We start from the raw sequence: 23,130 nt of genomic DNA on the forward strand, positions 1-23,130 counted from the left end.
CTGTATTCACTTGTGTAGGATCAGCTCCCAGCATTGTAGTGGAGTTGACGGTCTTCTCAGTTGAATCATGAACAGAACAAACAGGACAAACAAAGTCAATATCATCACGTTCCATTCGCTTTCCACGATATTTGCTTATAGCTACCAACACAATCACCATGATACCAAATCTTACAGCCTGGTCCTTGAACATCACAACAAATCATAAATCTGCCCACTTCAGGCTGCTGGCATGAACACCACAGTACAACAGAAGCATCCGTCAAAGCCTCAGCAGCTGAAGCAGTAGAACTAGCAGCCTTTCGTCGCTTAGAAATACATGTAAAACAGCGAACCTCCACTCAAGGCAGGGCAATCAGTCATCTTACTGTACGTAGTAAACGAGCTGTTACGTATGCTGTCTAATTGTCAATGAATTGTGTATATGGCATCTGTAGCTATTGAGAAGGGACGGGCGGCGCCAGACTATTGCCTAGCTAGCAGCCCAAATACACTGTATATAGACTCACACTGTAGCTTGAAATACAGAGTTACAGGTCAGGCGAAACTTCGAGGTGACAGATCACATCTGTAGCTAGCTATAACCGACTGTAGCTACTGTATCTCACTGTGATTGTAGCTAGCGTGAATTAACATTTTGCGGAGAATTGCAAACATCAACGATCGTCCTATTGCAGTAGAAGATCAGTAGCTCACGAGATGGCTAAAGCATTTGACAAAGAAAAACTCAAGTCTAATAGAGGGGACCAAATCTTGTGCGACTACGTGAGACTACTCAAGCTGTGGCTTGATGATCGAAAAGCAAAGAAGTCTAAATCAGACAGAAAGTTGAAGGTGAGATGGTCACGGCTGGCTAACCGGCTCAGCCTGTATATTATTAAGTGTCTCAGTAAGTCTCCATTATAAGACCATTGTTAGAGTATGCAGCTTGTGTCTGGGACCCTTATCATGAATGACATAGAAACAATCCAACGACGTGCTGCAAGATGGGTCCTTTCTGATTTTAGTTGGTACAGTAGTGTGACAGATATGTTGAACTTCCTTGAATGGCCAACCCTACAAGAGAGAAGACACATTAATAGGTTAAGCCAATTTCACAAAATTGTTCATCAGCTTACTCCTTCCATACAGCTACCATCTTATTTCTTACCAACTCAGTATCCAACTAGACAGCTTCATCAACATCGATTCATCATCCCAGTCAGTTCCACTGTATCGTATCAGAAAAGTTTCTTTCCGAATACTTTAAGAGAATGGAACACTTTACCTAACAACTTTATTGAAGAGCAATCCACAGAAATTTTTACCAACCACCTTGTCATCACACAATAAATAATCTTATGTATGCATGTATGCGTTAAATGTTTTTTTCTTGTTTGTAATTACCTGGGTCAATTATCAGCTATGCTGTCTCGACCCAGTATATAATCATAATCATAATCATAGTCTTACGTAGCTAGCATAGCCCACTCACGACTTGAAATTAAAGATGGCCTAGCTATACCTTGTTGAATAAAGGATCAAAAACTCCAAAGACTATGAATATTTAAATGCATGACATATCGAAGTAGCTATAAATTAGCTATTGCAATTTAGACAAAGTAGCTATATATTTATGTCAAGCACTTACTGTAACAGCATTATGGTTGTTTAATATGTAGTCTCAGAACAATGACAATAGATGGATTTCCGCTGTTTCCTTGATCGTTTCAAGCTTTGAAGAGGTCAAATGAATTAGCAGTTGTACAGTAGTTTCTCATCTCAGCCTGTATCGCATATTTTATTTTGTTTTGTTTATTGTGCCTGCGGGTATAAAATATGTCCTTAGGCCACATCAGTGCAAACGTATAGCTTAAATACGTATTTAATTCCTCACCTATAATAGCTACTCAAAATAGCAGTGCGAGTAGGTGGATTTTAAAAATTATTCTTTATCAACTAGATAGCTAGCTCCAAGGGGTAGCCAACGTCTTGGGACTCTCATACACTATCTGAGAAATCCAATTAGAAATCCTTAGGATCCATAGCTGACAGAACAGCTGTTAGAAATGGTTTACCTAGAAAGTTTGCTAGGCGCCAACTTCTCCAGCAACTGTCTGTAACTTTGTGGAGGTACAATGCAAAAATGATACTGCGCCAGTATTCGCTTATTGCTGAGGACAAATTTTCTGACTTTGACATTGGTTAAGTTAAGTACGTAGCTAGTAATAGGTATATAGTTAGGTAATAAGTAGTAGTATGGTGTAGTTTTCAGTATGTACGTATGTTTCTAGTCCATTTATTTATTAGAAATCCATTAAATATTTAGAAATCCCAAATCCCGATTCACGTACAAAATAGGTTATTCTCGTTTTCGTCCGTTCATGTGTTCAATTATGGTCGCTGCTCTATACAACCTTTCAAATTAACAGTGCAAAAGTACACCCGTGTCTCATCTGAAGTTCCCAGCTACTCTCTCAGGTGTCCTTTGCAAAAACTCGATGTAAAAACGTCACCGTAAAAATCGAAAATCGAATTATATTGTATTACCAAATATATTTTAAATACAGAAATATTTTTGAAATACTTAAATATTGGGACTCTCGTACACCATGTTGGGTTTTTTCGTGGGCTCCTACCCCTTGGCTAGCTCACATGACTCAGAAATCGATTTTCCTAGGTTGCTCTAACTACAGTTAGTAACTGTAAAAATGGCTGCATTTAGAATGTTAATGATGTAAGAGAGCAATAATTATGTCAACCAAACTTCAGCGGGAATGTTTATTCATATTATCAGGCATGGATTTTATTTCTAGAAATGGCAAAAGGGATGGATAGTTATAACAATTGAAAGTATTCCAGAAAATTCTACACTGAAATACTACAAAACTGAAGAACAATGGCTGACTTCATCAAAGAGCAAAAAGATCATTTGTGAGCCTTTAAATGACATGATACTTGTAAGGAAAATTCACCTGCCCAAGAAACCTTACATCCTAGCTCTTGTATTTTCAAAGCATTTGCTTTGGCTATCTTTTAAGTCATATACCAGTTTGACAATATGGATGGAAAAATTATCACATATAACAAGTAAGTACATATGTACTGCATATAATTATGTTAACCCAATGGTACAAAACAGTGTTCAACATTAATATTTATTGTACTGCAGTTCTTTATATGGATATTCGTAAATATGTATTATCACTTCAGCGTGTGCTGATGAGTCATGATGCTGTCAATGCCTAGCAATATATTTTTTGACCAACTAATAAAATGTTCGCACTGACTTGAGGCTATAACTAAAATGCTTTCCATTGTCTTCATTACGGAATTCACAATGTCTTCTCAAAGGCTGGATATGGTTCATAATCACAACAAGATGTGGTAACAGGTTGTGATTATTCATAGTCAAGAACATGTACCACAAATTACTGTCAATTAGCTAGTAGTTATCAGAACATATAAGGCAAAGCTAAGAATCACTCCCTAGAGCTATACTGCCACAATTTAATTATCTGTATGGGATGTACACTTCCATTGTGTCTTACATACACCCTCACATTGTTTGCATGAAATAAAAGTTTGACGATCAACGCTAGGCAGAGTTGTTGTCTCTTATAGAGTAAAGGAAAATAAGAAAGTTTTTTTGTTGTTGGTTGATCATGATAGATCTTTTAGATGACTGCTACTACATATAATTATATTAATTTTCATGTCCATTGTCAGTTTCTTTTTGACAAAGGGATGTGTTTATTTATATATTAGCACTAATATTCTGCATTGAACATAGCCAGCACAAACTAAAAAAGTGCACTGTTCCACAGTATCGTAATTCCTATAAATAAAACAACAATGTACATAATTATACAAGTCACAGTATTAGCTACTTACATGGTTATTCGTCATCTTTTAGAGCGTTATTTGGTGCAGCTGATTAAGAGCACCAATGAAGCAATCAAGCCAGCTACATATTTGTTACAAGTTCACTCAGATAAAATCGCTGGATACAGGACTACTCATAGTGATTTAGAAGATGTTGCTTGGAGATGGGATATATCTATGTTTTATGGTTACCGAATACACAAACACCTTATACCAGAAATTGAGATAATCATTGGAAAGTTAGTTATGTATATATAGAAATGATACTTTTTCAAATATATTTTTACATGGAAAATGCTATGAATAATAATCTGTTGAAGGAAAAAATATTTGAGTGGTTTGGAATGAATAAGTATGATGCATTAACATAATTTAGTTATTAACTTATTGAGTGTAAACACTATTAATTTTTGAAGATACATAAGGGTGACAGATTACCAACAATGTTTGCCTGTTGCCAGCTATAAGAGTGGAACAGTATTTTCAACCACATGTAGTATAAACAGAATTTCTGTAGGTATCTATTATAGACTTTGTGTCTGGTTTCAGAATCAATAAAATAATGTCTATTGTATTTATCCAACCGCTAAAGATAGACATGGTTAGGCACAGACATGGTTAGGCACAGAAATTTTTAAAGCATGTTCATATAACAGTTGATTTTCTTACCTCATTGCTGTTTAGTACACTTACGTATCTCTACTTCCGTGCAGACCCAAACATTGCCTTTGCATAGCAGCTATAGTTAGTTACTGATGGTGTCACAAGCATGCAACTGTATTTACCCAAGGGTATCTGGCAGCAATACAAAACTGTCTGTTGTTTTTGAGAGATGCATACATGGTCATATGTGACCGGGCCTGCAAATTAAATAGGACATGTGGGTACAATCCATCCCATAACAGGTTATATCTCGACACTAGAATCACATATTTACATTCTGTAACTTGCATTATAACGCCAACTAAATCTTTAATAATTGGTAAATATCGCATGGCCATAATTATAAAAACATTATAAAAGCTTGAAAGGCTTGAAACAGTAGGAAAATTTTATGAACTCACATTCCCTATTTTTGCAAGCCCAGTCATATAATTTATTTTATTCGATCATATTAGACATACAGTATGCTCAAACGTCATTAACTATGTTGTCTGTAGCTGGCTATTTACTTCCATCATACCATAGTTTCACAGTATGGTAGTGTGTAGTAGGGATCATGATGATTTGGGTGTTTCTTCCAAAAATATCACCCCAAAATCAGCCTCAAGTTTCCTTCATGACAGCTTGATAGCATTAGTTAAAACCCAAATGTACCCCCAAGCACATTTTCATGGAATTTTAACATTCAAATTTAACTACTAACTAAAATAATTGTCGGTTAAGGCTCTTTGCTAACATTCCTTATACTTTATCTCTTTAGTAATAAACAGATTAGTTGTTAAACAGTATTACAGAAATGCTTTTGCATCCAATATTTTATCCTATACATTAGTGAGGTATTAGAGTAGAGCCCAAACTTTCCCCCAGATACAGTATAGCATCTCAAAATGTAAAAATTTCTGGGGGAGCATGCCCCCACCCTAGACTGGCTGCTACGCACTGAGGCTGATGCATACAGTAGGTGTTTATTTGTGGGTACCACGTAATGGCTTCCTTGTCCTGACTAATTAAATTATTTGTAATAACTGTAGTGATTGAATTGATTGTATAGGCACTTCTCATATTACAGTGTTCTTCATTTGTAGCATTGTGTAACAGGTGGAGCGTACCTGAAAAATGAAGAGTAGCCACTTTGCTTTCAGTAATAGTTAGATGAGGCATGCATTTATATGCAAAATCAGTTTAATGATATTTATTTCTGGTACCATTCTATCCTTTGATGCAGCATATGTGGGCTAACCAATCACAGTTGTGTTATAAACAACTAACAAATAAATACTAGGAATTTTAAGTTGGAGTAGGGATTGTGGAAATAAAAGGTAATGAAACAAGGGATATCACCTACACCTGCAGCTAAATGCTAGTGGGCAATTAGACCGTAATTCCTATGGTTGTACTTTGACACGTTATAAGACTGAAGAAGGAATTAGATGTGTACTAGTATAGTTGCAGGTGTAGGTAACATCTCTTGTTTCCCCACTTTTAATTTTTTCTTGTACTTGTAGATATAAGTTATAGTTAAACCCCACCATGAGTAGGATATCAACCAGAGGCGAAGCCGAGGTGTTGATAACTAGATATCCTACCAGTGCAGGTGGGGTTTAACTAGCTTCTATCCCACACTTTGAAGTAGTCAAGTTCATAAACAAAGTGTTAATAAGCATGTCAGTTGTGTATGGCTTAATTGTTTGCTGATATGTAGTTTTTGTAATGATATGGCTTTAATTTTTTGCTGAACTTGTAGTTTTATGGTGTGTATGGCTTCAAATTTTGCTGAACTTGTAGATTTTATGGTGTGTATGGCTTCAATTTGCTTTGATTGCTCTTCTTTTAACTTAATGTGTGATTTCCATATATGTACTGGGGTTTAACTACCATGCACTGGGGTTTAACTACCATATACTCCCAGTCATTTACTTTGATGTATGGCTTCAATGGGATAGAAAAAGTAATAAAACGGGTAGTTGGAAAAGGAGGATACGGTCGGACATGGACACGGATAATTTTAAAATACACTTTTACATTTACAAAACAGTTTATTTTTCATACCTAACATCAAGACACACGATAGTGTGTCGTGCGGCCCAAGAAGCCGGCGCGCCACACCGTGAGTATATTGACAGGAAGAACGAAAACGTCATTTTCACACCTTTGTATCTCGGTGATCACTTATCTGATTGGAACCAAATTTGCTACACAGTTGCCCGCCAGCCAAGGGAGTCTACATTCAAAATTTGAAGGAAATCGCTCCAACCATTTCCGAGATACGAGCTGCCAAAGTTTCGTTTTTTTTTCTTCGTTTTATTTTTCTTCTTATTCGTCTTTTTGCACACTTGCAAAAATTGCTACAACAAGCAAACGCGTACTCCGATCGCCTTGAAATTTGGCACACAGAAAGGGAGTCCAATGGCGAATCCTAGCATCAAATTTGGTACAAATCCGATGAATGGTTCAGGAGTTATGACCGATTATTCGCGTAAAACAAGATCGATTTATTGTCACGCCTACAGGGTAAACCGCTTCATGGAATGAGTTGAAAATTGCTATGTAGATGGAATAACCATCGTAGGAGTACCTTTAGGTGGTTTGAAAGGAATCGAGATAAAGACCACGGAGATATGACACAAAACCCAACCTGTGTCACAATTACGCGATCGATTTTTATGAATAAAAAAGTATTAGTTTTCACGCCTACTAGGCAAACCGCTTAGAGCAATGAGCTGAAAATCGGTGTATAGCTGGAATAATCTTCATAGAAAGTCCTTGCAGTAGTACAGAAGAATCGGGTTACAAACCACTGGGTTATGATTCGAAAGCCAACTCCGTGTAGCAAATGCGAGATCGAGATACTCTAATAGAACAGTCACCCTAATAGAGCATTCGGTTAATTTATTTACTCCATTATAGAATTTTATTACATCACAAGTTATTCTGTAGGGAGTTCAGCTGCAAACAGTTAATCTTATAGACAGTTCAGCAAGAAGACAGTCACCATGTGGAGAGTTAAGCAAATATATCACTATAGAGATTCAGAACATTACAAGTCACACTGAAGAAAGTTCAGCTATAAACAAGTCATGCACTGTGTAGAGAATTCAGCTACAATTAAGTCACTCTCTAGAGAATTCAGTTACACAGAATTCAGCTACACACAAGTCACTGTGGAGAGAGTTCAGCTACAAACAAATTACCCTTTAGAGTGATCAGCTACAAACAAAACACTTTGCAGGGTGTTCAGCTGCAGCAAATCAACCTTTAGAGCGATCAGCAATGAACAAATCAACACAAATCTACCTGTAGAGAGATCAGCTAGAAACAAATCACCCTGAAGAGAGTTCAGCTACAAACAAAACACTTTGCAGGGTGTTCAGCTGCAGCAAATCAACCTTTAGAGCGATCAGCAATGAACAAATCAACACAAATCTACCTGTAGAGACATCAGCTAGAAACTAGACACAATGTAAGGAGTTCAGCTACAAGCAATCACCCTGTAGAGAGTTCAGCTAAAACAAATCAACCTGCAGAGAGATCAGCTACAAACAGATCACCTTATAGAGAGTTCAGCTACAAACAGATTACCTGTAGAGAGATCGGCTACAAACAAATCAACCTGCAGAGAGATCAGCTACACACAAATCAACTTGTAGAGAGATCAGCTACAAACAAATCACCCTGTAGAGAGATCAGCTACAAACTAGACACAAAGTAAGGAGTTCAGCTACAAGTAAATTACCCTGTAGAGAGTTCATCTACAAACAAATCAACCTGTAGAGCAATCAGCTAGAAACAAATCACCCTGAAGAGAGGTCAGCTACAAAAAATCACCCTGTAGAGAGATCAGCTAGAAACAAATCACCCTGAAGAGAGGTCAGCTACAAAAAAATCACCCTGTAGAGAGATCAGCTACAAACAAATTGCCCTGTAGAGAGATCAGCTACAAGCAAAACACCCTGTAGAGAGTTCAGCAACAAAGAAACCACCATGTAGAGAGTTCAGCTACAAACAAATTACCCTGTAGAGAGATCGGCTACAAACAAATCAGCCTGTAGAGAGTTCAGCTAAAAACAAATCAACCTGCAGAGAGATCAACTACAAACAAATCACCTTATAGAGAGTTCAGCTACAAACAAATTACCTGATAGAGAGATCGGCTACAAACAAATCAACCTGCAGAGAGATCAGCTACACCCAAATCAACTTGTAGAGAGATCAACTACAAACAAATCACCCTGTAGAGAGATCAGCTAGAAACTACACACAATGTAAGGAGTTCAGCTACAAATAAATCACCCTGTAGAGAGTTCAACTAAAACAAATCAACCTGCAGAGAGATCAGCTACAAACAAATCACCTTTCAGACAGTTCAGCTACAAATAAATTACCTTGTAGAGAGATCAGCTACAAACAAATTAACCTGCAGAGAGATCAGCTACACACAATTCAACTTGTAGAGAGATCAGCTACAAACAAATCACCCTGTAGAGAGATTGGCTACAAACAAATCAACCTGCAGAGAGATCAGCTACAAACAAATCAACTTGTAGAGAGATCAGCTACAAACAAATCATCCTGTAGAGAGATCAGCTAGAAACTAGACACAATGTAAGGAGTTCAGCTACAAGCAAATCACCGTGTAGAGAGTTCAGCTACAAACAAACCAACCTGTAGAGCGATCAGCTAGAAACAAATCACCCTGAAGAGAGGTCAGCTACAAAAAATCACCCTGTAGAGATATCAGCTAGAAACAAATCACCCTGAAGAGAGGTCAGCTACAAAAAAATCACCCTGTAGAGAGATCAGCTAGAAACAAATCACCCTGAAGAGAGGTCAGCTACAAACAAAACACTTTGCAGAGAATTCAGCTACAAACAAATCAGCTTGTAGAGAGATCAGTTACACACAAATCAACCTGTAGAGAGATAAGCTAGAAACAAATCACCCTGTAGAGAGTAGCTACAAGCAAAACACCCTGTAGAGAGTTCAGCAACAAAGAAACCACCATGTAGAGAGTTCAGCTGCAAACAAATCACCTTATAGAGAGTTCAGCTACAAACAAATCACCCTGTAGGGACATCAGCTAGAAACTAGACACAATGTAAGGCATTCAGCTACAAACAAATTACCCTGTAGAGAGATCGGCTACAAACAAATCAACCAGTAGAAAGATCAGCTACACACAAATCAACTTGTAGAGAGATCAGCTACAAACAAATCACCCTGTAGAAAGATCAGCTAGAAACTAGACACAATGTAAGGAGTTCAGCTACAAGTAAATCACCCTGTAGAGAGTTCAGCTAAAAGAAATCAACCTGCACAGAGATCAGCTACAAATAAATCACTTTACAGACAGTTCAGCTACAAACAAATTACCTTGTAGAGAGATCGGCTGCAAATTAATCAACCTGCAGAGAGATCAGCTACACACAAATCAACTTGTAGAGAGATCAGCTAGAAACTAGATACAATGCAAGGAGTTTAGCTACAAGCAAAATCACCCTTTAGTGAGTTCAGCTACAAACAAATCAATCTGCAGTGAGATCACCCACAAAAACGCACTTGTACAGAGTTCAGTTACAAACAAATCACCCTGTAGAGAGATCAGGTAGAAGAATTCACCTTGTAGAGAGTTCAGCAACAAAGAAACCACCATGTAGAGAGTTCAGCTGCAAACAAATCACCCAGTAGAAAGATCAGCTAGAAGAAGTTACCTTGTAGAGAGTTCAGTTACAAAGAAACCATCATATAGAGAGTTCAGCTACAAATAAATTACCCCGTAGAGAGTTCAGCTAGAAGAAGTCACCTTGTAAAGAGTTCAGCTACAAAGAAACCATCATATAGAGAGTTCAGCTACAAATAAATTACCCCGTAGAGAGATCAGCTGGACGAAGTCACCTTGTAGAGAGTTCAGCTACAAAGAAACCATCATGTAGAGAGTTCAGCTGCAAACAAATCACCCTGCAGAGAGTTCAGCTACAAAAAAATCACCCTGTAGAGAGTTCAGCTAGACGAAGTCACCTTATAGAGAGTTCAGCTACAAAGAAACCATCATGTAGAGAGTTCAGCTACAAAGACACTACCATGTAGAGAGTTTAGCTGCAAACAACTCACCTGTAGAGAGTTCAGCTAGAAACAGAATACCCTGTAGAGAGACCAGCTAGAAGAGGTTACCATGTAGAGAGTTTAGCTACAAAGAAACCATCCTGTATATAGTTCAGCTGCATTTCAAGTCACCCAGTAGAGAGATTAGCTGCAAAAAAATATCCTGTGGGGAATAATGGGCATGTAATAAATATCTAATCCAAAACAGCCAAGCTGTAAAAAAAGTGTGCGGCCCTCAGAAAGGCTATGGTGAAAAAAGATGTGAAATCCAAGGTGGCAGCCAAGAAATGGCTGTGATGGTAGGTTAATGGGAAAAAATTTAATAACGACAATTCAGGTGAATTTTTGTGCCGCTTCACAAAATTTACCTAAATTGTCATTATTAAAATTTTTACCATTAACCTACCATCACAGCCATTTCTTGGCCGCCACCTTGGATTTCACATCTTTTTTCACCATAGCCTTTCTGAGGGCCGCACACTTTTTTTACAGCTTGGCTGTTTTGGATTAGATTTCATTTCTTTTTGTATTTGTATACCCCAAAGCCGGCCTATGGCCAGCTTTGGGACTTTTTTAACCTATGTTTTTTTTCTTTACTACAGGAAGAAGAAAAGATGAAGTAGATGTACTTTAAATATTTTATCAGTAAATGTACAAATTATATATACTGTATAATACATATGTGACCGGATTTGCGAAAAGGGGTCTTCCACACACATCCAATTTGCCAGCTTTGACAATTGATAACTTCAGATTGGAAAGAGCTATTGCCTTGAATTTTGGACAGTGGTGAGCACCACTATAGCTGAATAAGTGGTGAAATGTTCAGGTTAATATGTTACTTGAACACTGAGTTATGGTCTCCAACGGTTACGGAATTGCATGTGTGTGGAAGACCCCTTTTCGCAAATCCGGTCACATAATATTATATTCATTACAGAAATCTCCATGGTGGTTTCTTTGTAACTGAACACTCTACAAGGTGACTTCTTCTAATTGCTCTCTCTACAGGGTGAATTGTTTGTAGCTGAACAATCTACAAGGTAACTTCTTCTAGCTGATCTCTCTACAGGGTGATGTGTTTGTAGCTGAATTCTGTATAGGTGATTTGTTTGCAGCTGAGCTCTTTACAGAATGGTTTCTTTGTAGCTGAACTCTCTAAAAGGTAACTTCTTCTAACTGATCTTTCTACAGGGCAATTTGTTTCTGGCAGAATTTTCTACAGGGTGATTTCTTTGCAGCTGAACTCTCTACATGGTGGTTTCTTTGTAGCTGAACTCTCTACAAGGTAATTTCTTCTAGCTGATCTCTCTACAGGGTGATTTGTTCGTAGTTGAATTCTGTACAGGTGATTTGTTTGCAGCTGAGCTCTTTACAAAATGGTTTCTTTGTAGCTGAACTTTCTCCAAGGTAACTTCTTCTAACTGATTTTTCTACAGGGTGATTTGTTTGTAGCTGAACTATCTACAAGGTAATTTCTTCTAGCTGATCTCTCTACAGGGTGATTTGTTTGTAGCTGAATTCTGTACAAGTGATTTGTTTGCAGCTGAGCTCTTTACAGAATGGTTTCTTTGTAGCTGAACTCTCTACAGGGTGATTTGTTTGTAGCTGAAATCCCTACAAGGTAACTTCTTCTAGCTGATCTTTCTACAGGGCGATTTGTTTGTAGCTGAGTTCTCTACAGGGTGTTTGTTTGCAGCTGAATTCTCTACATGGTGGTTTCTTTATAGCTGAACTCTCTACAAGGTGACTTCTTCTAGCTGATCTCTCTACAGGGTGATTTGTTTGTAGCTGAACTCTCTACAGGTGATTTGTTTGTAGCTGAACTCTCTACAAGGCGATACTTCTAGGTGATCTCTCTACAGGATTCCTTGTTTCTAACTGAACTCTCAACAGGGTGATCTGTTCATAGCTGAACTTTCTACTGGGTGATTTGTTTGCAGCTGAACTCTCTAAATGGTGGTTTCTTTGTAGCTGAACTCTCTACAATGTGACTTCTTCTAGCTGAACTCTCTACAAGGTGACTTGTTTCTAGCTGATCTCTCTACAGGGTGACTTGTTTCTAGCTGAATTCTCTACAGGTGATTTGTTTGCAGCTGAGCTCTCTACATGGTTTATTTCTCTGTAACTGAACTCCCTGCAAGGTGACTTCTTCTAGCTGATCTCTCTACAGGGAGATTTGTTTGCAGCTTAACTCTCTACAGGTGATTTGTTTGCAGCTGAACTCTCTACATGATGGTTTCTTTGTAGCTGAACTCTCTACAAGGTAATTTCTTCTAGCTGATCTCTCTACAGGCCGATTTGTTTGTAGCTGAACTCTCTACATGATGGTTTCTTTGTAGCTGAACTCTCTACAAGGTGATTTCTTCTATAGCTGATCTTTCTACAGGGTGATTTGTTTGTAGTTGAACTCTCTACATAATAGTTTCTTTGTAGCTGAACTCTCTACAAGGTGATTTCTTCTATAGCTGATCTTTCTACAGGGTGATTTGTTTGTACCTGAACTATCTACATGATGGTTTCTTTGTAGCTGAACTCTCTACAAGGTAACTTCTTCTAGCTGATCTCTCTACAGGACAATTTGTTTGTACCTGAACTCTCACATGATTGTTTCTTTGAAGCTGAACTCTCTACAAGGTGATTTCTTCTAGCTGATCTTTCTACAGGGTGATTTGTTTGTAGCAGAACTCTCTTCAAGGAAACTTCTTCTAGCTGATCTCTCTACAGAGAGATTTGTTTGTAGCTGAACTCTATATACATGATTTGTTTGCGGCTGAATTCTCTACATGATGGTTTCTTTGTAGCTGAACTCTCTACAAGGTAACTTCTTCTAGCTGATCTCTTTACAGGGTGAATTGTTTGTAGCTGAACGATCTACAAGGTAACTTCTTCTAACTGATCTCTCTACAGGGTGATTTGTCTGTAGCTGAACTCTCTACATGGAAACCTCTTTTAACTGAGCTCTGTACAGGGTGTCGCTGAACTATCTACAAGGTGACTTCTTCTAGCTGATCTCTCTACAGGATGATTTGTTTGTAGCTGAACTATCTACAAGGTAACTTCTTCTAGCTGATCTCTCTACAGGGTGATTTGTTTGTAGCTGAATTCTGTATAGGTGATTTGTTTGCAGCTGAGCTCTTTACAGAATGGTTTCTATGTAGCTGAACTCTCTACAAGGTAACTTCTTCTAGCTGATGTATCTACAGGGTCACTAGTTTGTAGCTGAATTCTCTACATGATGGTTTCTTTGTAACTGAACTATCTATAAGGTGACATCTTCTAGCTGATCTTTCAACATGGTGATTTGTTTGTAACTGAACTCTCTACAAGAAAACTTCTTCTAACTGATGTCTGAACAGGGTGAATTGTTTGTAGCTGAACTCTCTACAGGGTGATTTGTTTGTAGCTGATCTCTATACAGGTTACTTATTTCTAACTGATCTCTTGAATTCTGTTCAGGGTGACTGCTCTATTAGGATGACTGCTCTATTAGAGTATCTCGAATTCGCACTTGCTACACCAAGTTGGATTTCGTGTTATAACTCCGTGGCTTTAAGTCTGATTTTTCTACACCATTGAAGAGCCTTTCTAAGATGATAACTCCATCTGTACAGCGATTTTCAAAGCATTACCCCAAGTGGTTTATCTGGTAGGCGTGGCAAGCATAATAATAATAATAATAATAAAATTAGCTAATCTTGATTGCGTAATTGTTACACACTGTTGATTTTTTCGCTGTATTTTCCTGGTTTTTAGCTCGATTTCTTTCAAACCACAAAAGGTTTGTGGTTCAATAGTTAACCTATTCACCCACCGATTTTCAGCTTCTTTCCATACGCGGTTTACCCTGTAGGCGTGACAACATATTGGTGTTATTTTTCGTGCATAATCGCTCATAACTCTTTGCCTGTTTATGGTATTCCAGCCAAAGTTGGTACCGAGATGTGCCTTTATACCCCCCTTCTGTGTGCCAAATTTCAAGGCAATCGGATAACGCGTTCGCGTTTTATAGCAGTTTTTGTAAGTGTGCGAAAAGAGGAAGAAAAATAAGAAGAAAAAAAAAGAAGAAACTAAGCCAATTTTTGAAGTCGCATATCTCAGGAATGTCTGAAGCGATTTCGCTCAAATTGGGAATGTGGAGTACTGAAGTTGGAGGGAATGTACACAGCAAAATGTGTCTTGTTTCATCAAGGCAGCACAGAGCTACGGAGGTGCGAAAATTGCGTTTTCTTTCTTCCTGTCAATATACTCACGGTGTTGCGCGCCGGCTTCTTGGGCCGCACGACACACTACCGTGTGTCTTGATATGTATATAATTTGTATAATTAGTATAGGTAATCACACACATTTGAGTGCAATTAGGGAATAATTGTACGAGTGACAGTCAAAATTGCACGAGGCGAAGCCGAGTGCAATTTTGGCTGTTACGAGTACAATTATTCCAAAATTGCACGAAAATGCGTGTGATTGCCTACTAATCACATAGTGACCACCCTTCGTGGTTTGTAGTACGCACCTATCCAGTTCTATGTGGCCATTAACTTCTACCAAGTGATTGCATCATCCTTCTTTGTATTACATCATTTGTTGTTGCACTTAAAAGGCTTCACGTGTCAGCAATTCTGATTGGCTATTCAAAATGTCTACATATGTTGCACTTAAAAGGCTTCTATTGTCAGCTTATTTGATTGGCTATTCATTATATCACTTTCTTGTTGCACTTAAAAGGCTTCTGTTATTCTGCTATTTTATTGGCTACTTTACAGTGCAATTACAGAAACAAGGCCGTGCGATTTGGGATTAATTGCACTCCTACTATTGGGACTAATGTATGGCAAATTAAACCACTATGTGATTACTAATAAAATCAAAAATAATTGAAGTACTAAAATTCTTCTTTAAGTTCTTTTCTTCTTCCTGTAGTAAAGAAAAAAACACATGGGTTAAAAAAGCCCCAAAGCTAGCCATAGGCCGACTTTGCAGTATACAAATACAAAAAGAAGTGATATCTAATCAAAAACAGCCAAGCTGTAAAAAAAGGTGCGGCCCCCAAAAAGGCCTTGGTGAAAAAAGATGTGAAATCCAAGGTGGCGGCCAAGAAATGGCTGTGATGGTAGGTTAATGGTTACATTTTAATAACAACAATTCAGGTGAATTTGGTGCCAAGACCAAGCGGCACAAAGTTCACCTGAAATGTCGTTATTAAAATGTAACCATTAACCTACCATCACAGCCATTTCTTGGCCGCCACCTTGGATTTCACATCTTTTTTCACCATGGCCTTTTTGGGGGCCGCACCTTTTTTTACAGCTTGGCTGTTTTTGATTAGATTGTTTTTACAGCAGCATTCCCAAGCGTCAATCTTGTCATAGTGCTTATCCATATATAAGCGCATGTGCGAAGGATAGACTAGCACTCTACAGACCATATAGTGTTGTATACATGCTCTAGAAATCTAATTCTGAGTCACAGAGATTAATCTAGCATGTCTCAACCTAATCTCGTAGGCCAGGTCCTTGAACCCTCAACACTAATGGTTTAAGCGCCTGTGCCTTATGCTAAAAGGGGTAAGATTGTGGATTTGGCCTGCTAAGCTAAGTTGCATGGGGCATATAAGCTAATCTCTACAACTATATAACTCTGTAATAGACTTTAGAGCATGTGTACAACACTATATGGTCTTTGGCATGCTGTGGAGTGCTGGTCTAGTCCTTTGCACGTGCGCTTATAAATGGATAAGCGCTATGACAAGACCGACGCCAGGGTCTGGAAGTGAAGATTGCTGTAAAAACAGCATTATAGGTATGAAAAATAACTGTTATATAAATGTAAAATTGTTTTTTGAACGTGTCCGCGTCCATATCCTTGTCCGCGTCCTTGTCCAACCATATCCACCCTTTCCAACTACCCTAATAAAACTTGGGAGGTTGCTACACCAGCAGCTATACTAGTGCATACCCTTATATAGCTATACAGCTTGTCAATAGTATAGCCATGACCGAAGTAGGGATTAAATGTCCTCCTTACCTCCCCTTGTTTCATTATTTTTTTACTTTTATAGTTTGAACCCGTGCATACCATGTCAAAGGAAAGAATGATATGATGCTATCATACATTCAATTTCATGTATGAACGTGCACCCAGAATAACAATTACTGAAGGTGAAAGCTTTATTTTCAGCTATGTTCCTTCATTACAAAGCATTACAAATGATGAAAAGCATCTCTGCAATCAACCCAGTCACTACAGAAATTACAGATATAAACATTGTAGTCAGCAGAAGAAGTCATTGATGTGCTACCCATTAATTAACACCTAAGTGGTAGTGGAGAAAGATAAAGGACAACTAAAGGTCAGATCCAGACTTTTGGAAAGGGGGGTCAAAATGAAATGACACTATAGCGAAGGCACACGTTAGTGTGCAAAGCATGCTAGCCTAGGGGGGTCTGGGGGCATTCCCCCAGGAAATTTTTGAACATTAGACACTCTGAGATGGAATCTGAAAGTGATTTCAGCATGGGTTCATCACAATTTTTATTTGACTGTTGTATTAGAGGTGACTGCTCTATTAAGGTATCTCGATCTTGATACCTCAATTTTGATGTTATGTAGTGTACAATTGTTGATGGGCCAGAGTTTCCAGCTACCCTCCTGCTAAACTATTAAGCCTGTACTGCAGCTCTGCACAGTACACTCCTCAAATACAATGGCTAGACAGGATCTTAGAATGCACTCAATGTAGCTCCCTTCAAACTCTGAATTTGAAAGGTTTATACATTTAACAGATTTTGGTGTGTACAGCTGTATAGCTATTTAGAGAAAAATCAAAGGAAAGTTTCTGTTTGTGTTAAAGAAATTTTGTTTGATTATACAATACCACTCATATACGCACAGCTAGCAGTGTGCTTTTATACAACACTCAAATATATTAATTGTAAGTGTTAATTAGCATGTAGGGTGGCCGTTGGGAGTCTTGAGAGTATGGAATTTATATGATAGAGACTGGTGGTAGCTATTTGCAGCTAAATGTCACAAATAGAAAGATAAAACATCACTGGATGATATTTTCATGACACATACAGCACAATCACCATGCTCCAGTTCAACTTATGTATACATACAAAATCAATCCACAACAACTAAGCTGTGTAGCTAAACTGTGGAAAGACAAAAGAGTGCAGCCACTTATGTGAAAAAGATGTGATGTCACGAGCTTAAGTGCATGCAAAAAATAACTGCAGCAACTTCACTATAGCCATGTCTTGGATGCCACTATTGTTATCACATTTTCATAGACACGGATGCACTCTGTTTCTCATAATTCATCTGTACTGAATACAATAAATGTATTATATTTGCATACATAAAACAGGTTGTTATTCTTTGTAGTGATTCTGATTTGGATGGACATTTCCATTTTATTGGTCCAGAATTGGAGTGTCTTTGCAAGTGTATAATGGATAGCACTACTAGTGATGAGCCATGTCAGAAAGGTTAGGTGGACATATGTCTTTTAACACTTCAACAGCCAACGTCAATACACAGACTACTGCAAAACATTAGCATTGTAAAAAGTTGCTAATGACACATTATACTCATCATAAATTTGATACCAAGCATTGCTTCGAGCATTTTGCTGCTAGGTCACCAAAGAAAATACATGTAGCTTGACATGTTCAACAGTACTTTGATCCATTATGTTTTGTCCCATGATATTAGGCTAATTAAATGCCATTGGACTCAGCACGTGATGGTGATTCCTTTGGTATACAAAACACACATTATTTACTTCTGATCAACTGGCTTTTCCTGATAAACGATAACAATACAGAAGAATGGTGGAGGCAACATCACCCATTAATCACTTCATGTCACAAGTACTTTTTTTATGTAGAACAGACTGTTTAGATATTATTGTAGTGTATCAATACCACAAAGGTCATGTCAAACATGTAATAATCAGTCTTCATTTCACAGAAGACCAATCATTCTTAAACATATTCTCTTCTTGTACTTTAAAAGTACATGACTTGGTCCTCAAAGGGTTCTTAATTATTGCATGTAAATAGTAAAACATGTGTACATATACATACCAAGAGTTGGGGAGAAGAGTATCTAGTACAGTAAAAATGGTTCCGAGTAATTCAAAGGGATAAATGAAAAACAAGGAAATGTGATGATTAAAACAATCTTCATCTATAGAAAATATGCTATAAATTACAGAGTTTTTCAGAGAGAACTCCTTTGAATTAATTTTGTAGAGACCCTATACTGTGTTTGGTGCTCTCCTCCTCTATTATTAACTCTTGTACAAATCATACTGTGTAACTAAGATGTCTGCTACAAAAATGCATTCAAAGCTATATGGCAGTGAGAGTTAGTGCATACAGTGGGTGTGCATAATACACATACTGTTACAGTACAACATCTTTGAATTTCATTTAATAGATATACTACTCATTGCAAAAGCAACTAAAATGAAAAGAAACCTTTCAGTAGACTCCAAACCATGTCATAAGGTACCATCACGATCACCTAGTCCATCTTGTGAAACGTACAGCGACTCAGATTATGATGATGTATACATTGCGGAAGATGACACAGCTCAAGCATTATCTGATTTAAAGAAAGTGATTCCATTATCCCAAGAGAATGAGTATATTGAATCAAGATCATCATATGTAGAACATGATTATGAGTATATTGACAGCGAAGATGATGAATATGATTATGTTTACCCATAACTTGTTTGATTGACTCAATGGTTGTATGGCTGACAATACAATTGGTTACTAGTTGATACTGCTATAATTATTATTATCCTGAGCACCATTCCATTCTTAACATGCATGTACTGTGCAGTCATGTAGCTACAATTGTAGATAATTCTTCATACGGATTACGGAGAATGTACGTACTATCTATGCTACAGTGAAATATTAGCAACTCCGTAGATACTATATAGTCTAGATCGTAAGTTGTGTGGTTTTCAAGCCACCATTGCTTCTCTAGAATCTTGGTTCCAAGATTCCTAATTATTGCATTAAAGGTTTCAGTAATTTTCTTGCAGGGCAGCATCAGCCAAAGTTTTCAGTTGTGCTCTGAACACGCATACAGTACATAAGCGGTGTGTCCAGCAATTTTCCAACCAGATTTTATAGAGAGTTAATGTTATAAGTGCAGGGGTATGGGGCACAACCACCAGCTGCTGACAGACTTTGAACATCTATAATGTTTATAATTTACTACTATAGATTCCTTGATTTCATGGATAGTTCAATTATACGACTTCAAGTCCTTAATGTCAATTGCAGTTTATAATTGCAGGTCAGGAATTGTAGTGATCCAAATATGCAATGTTATCCAAATAAATATTTAGCTAGCTAACTACTATAAATTTCCAGTGAGTCTTCTATTATAAATGTATTAGGACTACTCTAATTAGAGTATCATGTAGGAAGATTTTTCAATGCATTAGCTATTTCCCTTGTTCTCTCTTAATCCACTTTTGAGAAATCAATGTAAGTTTCCTGTTACACTATAGCTTTATATCAAAATTGTTAGCCTGCAACTTAGAATTTCAGAGAGGGGTTTCCAGAATCACACACACTCCATGCAGTGATGGTATAAAGTATGCAATACATATAATAAACTGCTGCTACCATAAGAGGTTTAGCATATGAAAATTGTTGACCCCAGGTAGCTCAGCTGTCTCCCAATGTCTGTACAACCTTGCCGGGCACTACTCTTGCCATTAAATGATGAGAAGCCATGTATATGAAGGTGTAAGCCCGTCTGTAAGATCTAACCATAGATCAAGACACACGGTAGTGTGTCGTGCGGCCCAACAAGCCGGCGCACAACACAGTGAGTATATTTACAGGAAGAAAGTAAATACGATTTTCACACCTTTGTAGCTCCGTGATTCTTTATCCGATTGAAACCAAAGTTGCTACAGAAGTGCCGGCTAGGTAGGGGAGTCCACATTCCACATTTGAAGAAAATCGCTCCAGCCATTTCCGAGATACGAGCGGCCAAAGTTTGGGTTTTTTCTTCGTTTTTTTCTTCTTCTACTTCTTTTCGCACACTTTGCAAAATCCGCCATAAAACACGAATGCGTGCTTCACTCGGGTTGAAATTTGGCACACGTAACGGGCTCATTAAGGCGAATCTCAGTACCAAGATTGGAAGGAATCCAATGAACATTCACGGAGTTATGACCGATTATTTGCGTAAAAGTAGGTCGAAGGTCTGTCACGCCCACAGGGTAAATCGCTTGAAGGAATGAGCTGAAAATTGCTATGTAGATGGAGTAACTATCGTAGGAGTGCCTTTTTGTGGTTTAAAAGGAATCCAGTTTGAGATATGACACAAAACCCAACCTGTGTCAAAATTATGCGATCGATTTTTATGAATATAAAAACAATTAGTTTTCACGCCTACCAGGCAAACCGCTTAGAGCAGTGAGCTGAAAATCGGTGTGTAGCTGGAATAATTATCATAGAAAGTCCTTGCAGTAGTACAGAAGAATCGGATTACAAACCACTGAGTTATGATTCCAAGGCCAACTACGTGTAGCATATTCGAGATCGAGATACTCTAATAGAACAGTCACCCTAATAGAGCATTCAGCTACGTTTACAAGTTACTCCATTATAGAATTATATTACATTGCAAGTTATTCTGTAGGGACTTCAGCTACAAACAAGTCACCCTGTAGTCAGATCAGCTAGAAGAAGGTACCTAATAGAGAGTTCAGCTACAAAGAAACCATCATGTAGGGAGTTCAGCTGCAAACAAATCATCCTGTAGAGAATTCAGCTACAAACAAATTGCCCTGCAGAGAGATCAGCTAGAAGAAGTTACCTTGTAGAGAGTTCAGTTGCAAAGAAACCATCGTGTAGAGAGTTCAGCTGCAAACAAATCTCCCACTAGAAGTTCCACTATGAACAGATCACCCTGTAGAGAGTTCAGTTAGAAACAAGTCATCCTGTAGAGAGATCAGCTAGAAGAAGTCACTTTTGTAGAGAGTTCAGCTACAAAGAAACCACCTGTAAAGAGTTCAGCTAGAAACAAGTCACCCTGTAGAGAGTTCAGCTAGAAGAATTACATTGTAGAGAGTTCAGCTACAAAGAAACTACCATGTAGAGAGTTCAGCTGCAAACAAATCACCTTGTAGAGAGATCAGCTACAAACAAATCACCCTGCAGAGAGATCAGCTAGAAACTAGACACATTGTCAATGTAAGGAGTTCAGCTACAAGCAAATCACCCTGTAGAGAGTTCAGCTAAAACAAATCAACCTGCAGAGAGATCAGCTACAAACAAATCACCTTATAGAGAGTTCAGCTACAAACAAATTACCCTGTAGAGAGATCAGCTACACACAAATCAACTTGTAAAAGATCAGCTACAAACAAATTACCCTGTAGAGAGATCAGCTAGAAACTAGACACAATGTAAGGAGTTCAGCTACAAGCAAATCATCCTGTACAGAGTTCAGCTACAAACAAATCAACATGTAGAGCGATCAGCTAGAAACAAATCACCCTGAAGAGAGGTCAGCTACAAAAAACCACATTGTAGAGAGACCAACTACAGACAAAACGCTTTGCAGAGAGTTCAGCTACAAACAAATCAACCTTTAGAGCGATCAGCAATAAACAAATCAACTTGTAGAGAGATCAGCTAGAAACAAATCACCCTGAAGAGAGGTCAGCTACAAAAAACCACATTGTAGAGAGACCAACTACAGACAAAACGCTTTGCAGAGAGTTCAGCTACAAACAAATCAACCTTTAGAGCGATCAGCAATAAACAAATCAACTTGTAGAGAGATCAGCTAGAAACAATTCAACCTGCAGAGAGATCAGCTACAAACAAATCAACTTGTAGAGAGATCAGTTACACACAAATCAACCTGCAGCACATGTTGCTGTCAGACCTTCAGTGCTGGTCACTGTAAAGTACTAATAATAATAATAATAATAATAACCTGTAGAGAGATAAGCTAGAAACAAATCACCCTGTAGAGAGTTCAGCTACAAAATAATCACCCTGTAGAGACATCAACTAGAAACTAGACACAATGCAAGGAGTTCAGCTACAAGCAATCACTTTCCAGCTGAAACAAATCAACCTGCAGAGAGATCAGCTACAAACAAATCACATTATAGAGAGTTCTGATCAGCTACAAACAAATTACCCTGTAGAGAGATTGGCTACTAACAAATCAACCTGCAGAGAGATCAGCTACACACAAATCAACTTGTAGAGAGATCAGCTACAAACAAATCATCCTGTAGAGAGATCAGCTAGAAACTAGACACAATGTAAGGAGTTCAGCTACAAGCAAATCACCCTGTAGAGAGTTCAGCTACAAACAAATCAACCTGTAGAGCGATCAGCTACAAACAAATCACCCTGAAGAGAGGTCAGCTACAAAATATCACCCTGTAGAGAGATCAGTTAGAAACAAATCACCCTGAAGAGAGGGCAGCTACAA

The 23,130-nt window shown here is 38.0% G+C and overlaps 1 protein-coding gene across 1 annotated transcript; it reads left to right on the forward strand.

The window, feature by feature from the left end:
* Window positions 1–491: 491 nt before the first annotated feature.
* On the forward strand, window positions 492–19,446 carry LOC136250009 (uncharacterized). The gene is made up of 5 exons (XM_066042169.1): window positions 492–834; window positions 2,796–3,069; window positions 3,896–4,103; window positions 18,016–18,119; window positions 19,075–19,446. Exons 1-5 carry the CDS (start codon window positions 700–702, stop codon window positions 19,368–19,370), a joined length of 1,017 nt encoding a protein of 338 aa, XP_065898241.1. The 5' UTR covers window positions 492–699; the 3' UTR covers window positions 19,371–19,446.
* Window positions 19,447–23,130: the final 3,684 nt, after the last annotated feature.

This window comes from Dysidea avara, chromosome 1 (assembly GCF_963678975.1).
Source record: "Dysidea avara chromosome 1, odDysAvar1.4, whole genome shotgun sequence".
Classification (NCBI taxonomy): Eukaryota; Metazoa; Porifera; class Demospongiae; order Dictyoceratida; family Dysideidae; genus Dysidea; species Dysidea avara.